This window comes from Herpailurus yagouaroundi, unplaced genomic scaffold (genome assembly GCF_014898765.1).
Source record: "Herpailurus yagouaroundi ecotype Mexico unplaced genomic scaffold, PumYag 67555, whole genome shotgun sequence".
Taxonomy (NCBI): Eukaryota; Metazoa; Chordata; class Mammalia; order Carnivora; family Felidae; genus Herpailurus; species Herpailurus yagouaroundi.
Window position 1 is genome coordinate 2,606,002 of NW_024420361.1, and position 4,689 is coordinate 2,610,690.

The 4,689-nt window shown below is 41.7% G+C and overlaps 1 protein-coding gene across 1 annotated transcript in view; it reads left to right on the forward strand.

Moving 5' to 3' along the window:
* LOC121025216 (dachshund homolog 2-like) overlaps positions 1-4,689 on the forward strand; it is a 43,524-nt gene that overhangs the window by 37,588 nt on the left and 1,247 nt on the right. Inside the window, exons 5-6 of the mRNA XM_040467668.1 lie at positions 2,437-2,501; positions 3,564-3,630. Of these exons, the coding sequence (XP_040323602.1) occupies positions 2,437-2,501; positions 3,564-3,630 (132 nt within the window). The remainder of the gene's footprint in view (positions 1-2,436; positions 2,502-3,563; positions 3,631-4,689) is intronic.

Sequence of the window (4,689 nt, forward strand, 5' to 3'; positions counted from 1 at the left end):
TCTTTCTGGCCTGCCAAGTTTCAAAAGAGAGATCAGTCACGAGTCTTATAGGTCTCCCTTTATATGTGAGGGCACGTTTACCCCTTGCTGCTTTCAGAATTTTCTCTTTATCCTTGTATTTTGCCAGTTTCACTATGATATGTCGTGCAGAAGATCGATTCAAGTTACGTCTGAAGGGAGTTCTCTGTGCCTCTTGGATTTCAATGCCTTTTTCCTTCCCCACTTCAGGGAAGTTCTCAGCTATTATTTCTTCAAGTACCCCTTCAGCACCTTTCCCTCTCTCTTCCTCCTCTGGGATACCAATTATGCGTATATTATTTCTTTGTAGTGTATCACTTAGTTCTCTAATTTTCCCCTCATACTCCTGGATTTTTTTATCTCTTTTTCTCAGCTTCCTCTTTTTCCATAACTTTATCTTCTAGTTCACCTATTCTCTCCTCTGCCTCTACAATCTGAGCCGTGGTGGTTTACATTTTGTTATGCATTTCGTTTAAAGCATTTTTCAGCTCCTCGTGACTGTTCCTTAGTCCCTTGATCTCTGTAGCAAGAGATTCTCTGCTGTCAGCTATACTGTTTTCAAGCCCAGCGATTAATTTCATGACTATTATTCTAAATTCACTTTCTGTTATATTATTTAAATCCTTTTTGATCAGCTCATTAGCTGTTGTTATTTCCTGGAGATTCTTCTGAGGGGAGTTCTTCCGCTTGGTCATTTTGGATAGTCCCTGGCCTGGTGAGGACCTGCAGGGCACTTCCCCTGTGCTGTGATGTATAACTGGAGTTGGTGGGCGGAGCCGCAGTCAGACCTGATGTTTGCCCCCAGCCCACCGCTGTGTCCACAGTCAGACTGGTGTGTGCCTTCTCTTCCCCTCTCCTAGGGGGGGGATTCACTGTGGGGTGGGGTGGCCTGTCTGGGCTACTTGCACACTGCCAGGCTTGTGATGCTGGGGATCTGGCGTCTTAGCTGGGGTGGGTAGGCAAGGTGCACAGGGGCAGGAGGGGCAGGCTTATTTTGCTTCTCCTTAGGTGATCCACTTCAGGAGGGGCCCTGTGGCCGCAGGAGGGAGTCAGATCCGCTGCTGGAGGTTTGGCTCTGCAGAAGCGCAGAGTTGGGTGTTTGTGCGGAGCGAGCAAGTTCCCTGGCAGGAACTGGTTCTCTTTGGGATTTTGGCTGGGGGATGTGTGGGGGAGATGGCGCTGGCGAGCGCCTTTGTTCCCCACCAAACTGAGCTCTGTAGTCCGGGGGCTCAGCAGCTCTCCTTCCCTTTGTCCTCCAGCCTTCCCGCTTTCTGAGCAGAGCTGTTAACTTATGACCTCCCAGAAGCTAAGTCGCGCTTGCTGTCGGAACACAGTCCGTCAGGCCCCTCCGCTTTTTGCAAGCCAGACTCGGGGGCTCTGCTTGGCCAGCGAGCCACCCCTCCACCCCGGCTCCCTCCCGCCAGTCCGTGGAGCACGCACTGCCTCGCCGCCCTTCCAACCCTCTTCCGTGGGCCTCTCGTCTGCGCTTGGCTCCGGTGACTCCGTTCTGCTAATCCTCTGGCGGTTTTCTGGGTTATTTAGGCAGGTGTAGGTGGAATCTAAGTGATCAGCAGGACGCGCGGTGAGCCCAGCATCCTCCTACGCCGCCATCTTCCCTCCAAGCCCCAAGATTTCTTTTCTTTATCACTATTTTTGCAAATGTAATTACAATGTGTCTTGGTATTGGCTTCTTTTTGCTGACTTTGATAGGAGTTTCCTGGACCTCTTGGATCTGAACATCTGTTTCCTTTCCCAGGTTAGGGAAGTGTTCCCCTATTATTTATTCAAATAAATTTTCTGCCCAGTTTTATCCCTCTTCTTTTCCTCAGACTCATATAATACAACTGTATAATGTTTGATAGAGTCACTGAGTTCCTTAAGTCTATTATCTTTTTGCATAATTCTTATTTTTCGCTTTTGCTCAACTTCATTTCCATCAATTACTTTGTGTTTTATGTCATTAATTTCTCTGCTTTTTCAAATCTGTTCTCATTTCATCAAGCATGTTCTAGTAATCGTTTGTTGAACACTTCCTCTCTGATTTATTCTTTTTTTAACTTTTATCTCTGTGATAAAGATTTCACTGATGTCTTCTAATCTTTTTCTCAATCCCAGTGAGTATCCTTGTCATTGTTTCTTTAAATTTTCTATTATCCATGTTAATTATATCTTTTTCACTTAGATCCCTGGTTGTGGCCTTGTCTTGTTCTTTCATTTGGGATGATATCCTCTCTCTTGAGATTGTCTTTGTCTCTGCCTTCTTCTGTGTTAAGCAAAGATATTATATGTCCTGCTTCTGAAATTAATGGCCTTTTGAAAAAGATGTTATGTAGATTCAAAAGTCTGTTGAACCAGGGAATATCTCTGATGTGTGTTTTATGTGCTCTGTTCTTGTGCTTTGGTTGCTCTTTCCCTCAGGCCAGTCGTCTGCAGAGGGTCTTCTTGCCTCCTGTGGGAGATGTTTGGTCCCTGGTTTGAATGTGGTGAGTTCTAACTGGATGTATTCTGGTCTGCTTGTGAAATGAGCCCTGACAGCACCTCAAACAGAACGGAGGGTTTGCAAAACTCTCTGGAGGGGAAGAGGTGGTGTGGGCATGGCTTTGTGTGGGACTTCTGGGGAAGGGGCCCTCTGGGCTGGGATTGAGGCAAATGTGACTGAGTAGGGTGGTTCCACCATAGTGCAGGTGATGGTGCTTGGTGTAATCATGTTAGGAACCCAGTGTCAGTGCTACATTGCTTCCTGAAGGTGGCTCTGTGTTTATGCTGAGAGGTTTGGGATGGAAATAGCACCAGCCAGCTCCTTTGTTTCTAGAGAAGTGTCTCTGAGTGCTGACTCTCAGGGATGTGCTCTGAGAACAGTGAATAATCTCCTGTGTGCCTCAGGTGCTCTTCAGATCACTGTTTCCATGCTGTCCATCCCTGGGCTGTTTGCCTGCCTTCTCTCCAGGAGCAGAGCAATACCCTCCAGGCTCTATTCCAGTCACACCCGCTGACTATTAATATTCTAGGCTTTAAGCCCTGCTGGTTGCAAGAACCCTCAAAATCCCATCCCTCTTTTTTTTCCATGCCAATGGCCATGGGGAAATATTCTCCATGTGCATTACCCTGTGTGATCCTCTCTCTTATGCCTTTGCCCAGAACCATGGATTCCTTCCTTCTGCAGCAGCTGTGATCTGTTTCTTACCTAATCTTCATCTCTGTACTTACTACCTTCTTTGATGTGGCCTATTTTCTACCTTTAATTGTGTAGTATTTTTCTGTCAGTCTTAAGGTGATTTCTGTGGTATTTAGGATGATTTGGTAGTTATGTAATTTTGTTTGTGGGATGAAGTGAGACTAAGGTCTTCCTAGTTTGCTACCATCTTCTAAACTCCATATAAGTTCTTTATATATTTTGGATATTTACACCTTATATGGCATATCATTTGCAAATATATCCTTCCCTTCAGTAGGTTGCCTTTTGTTTTGTTGACCATATAATTGTGGGTTTATTTCTAGGTTCTCTATTCTGTTCCTTTGATCTATGTGTCCTATTTTTGTTACAGTGCCATTCTATTTTGATTATTACAGCTTTGTTGTGTGCCTTGAAACCTGTAATTGTGATACCTCCAGGTTTGTGTGTATGTGTGTGTGTTTATGATTGCATTAGGAAATTTGTGTCTTTTGTGGTGCCACAAAAATTTTAGTATTGTTTGTTATAGATTTGTTAAAAGTGTTGGTATTTTGGTAAATATTGCATTGAATCTCTAGATTGCTTTGGGTAGCATAGACATTTTAACAATATTGGTTCTTCCAGTCAATGAGAATGGAATTTCTTTCCAATTGCTTGTGTCATCCTCAGTTTCTTTCCTGGGTGTTTTGTGTTTTCAGAGTATAGATCTTCTACCTCTTTGGTTAACTGTATTTCTAGGTATTTTATCCTAATTGGTGGAACTGTAAATGGATGGTTTTCATAAAATTTCTTTCTGCTCCATTGTTATTAGTGTATAGAAATGGTACCAATTTCTGGGTTTTAATTTTGTATCATGCAACTTTATTGAATTAATTTATTCTAGTAGTCTTTTGGTGGAGTCTTTAGGGATTTGTGTATTTAGTATCATATCATGTGAAACTAATGAAATTTTTACTTCTTTCTTACCTATTTGGATAATTTTAAATTTCTTTTTCTTGTCTTACTATTGTAGCTAGGATTTCCAGTTGATAAAAGTGACAAGATTAGACATCCTTTTTTGTTCCTAATCTTAGAGAAAATGCTTTCAGTTTTTCTTCACTAAAATGTTGGCTATGAGTTTTTCACATATGGCCTTTAAATTTAGAGCTATTTTCCCTCAATACTCATTTTGTTGAGAATTTTCATCATGAACAGATTTTAAATTTTGTCAAATTCTTTTTTTGCATCTATTTAAATGATCATATTATTTTTATCCTTAGTTCTGTTGATGTGGTGTATGGTGTTGATTGACTTGTGAATATTGAACCATCTTTTCATCCCCAGAATAAATCCTACTTGATCTTGGTGAGTACTCCTTTTAATCTATTGTTGAATATGGTTTGCTAGTATTTTGTTGATGATTTTTGCATTTATGGACATCAGGGATATCAACCTGTAGTGTTTTGTTTTTTTTTTTTTTTTTTTTTTTTTTTTTTTTTTTTTTTTTTTTTTTTATGGTG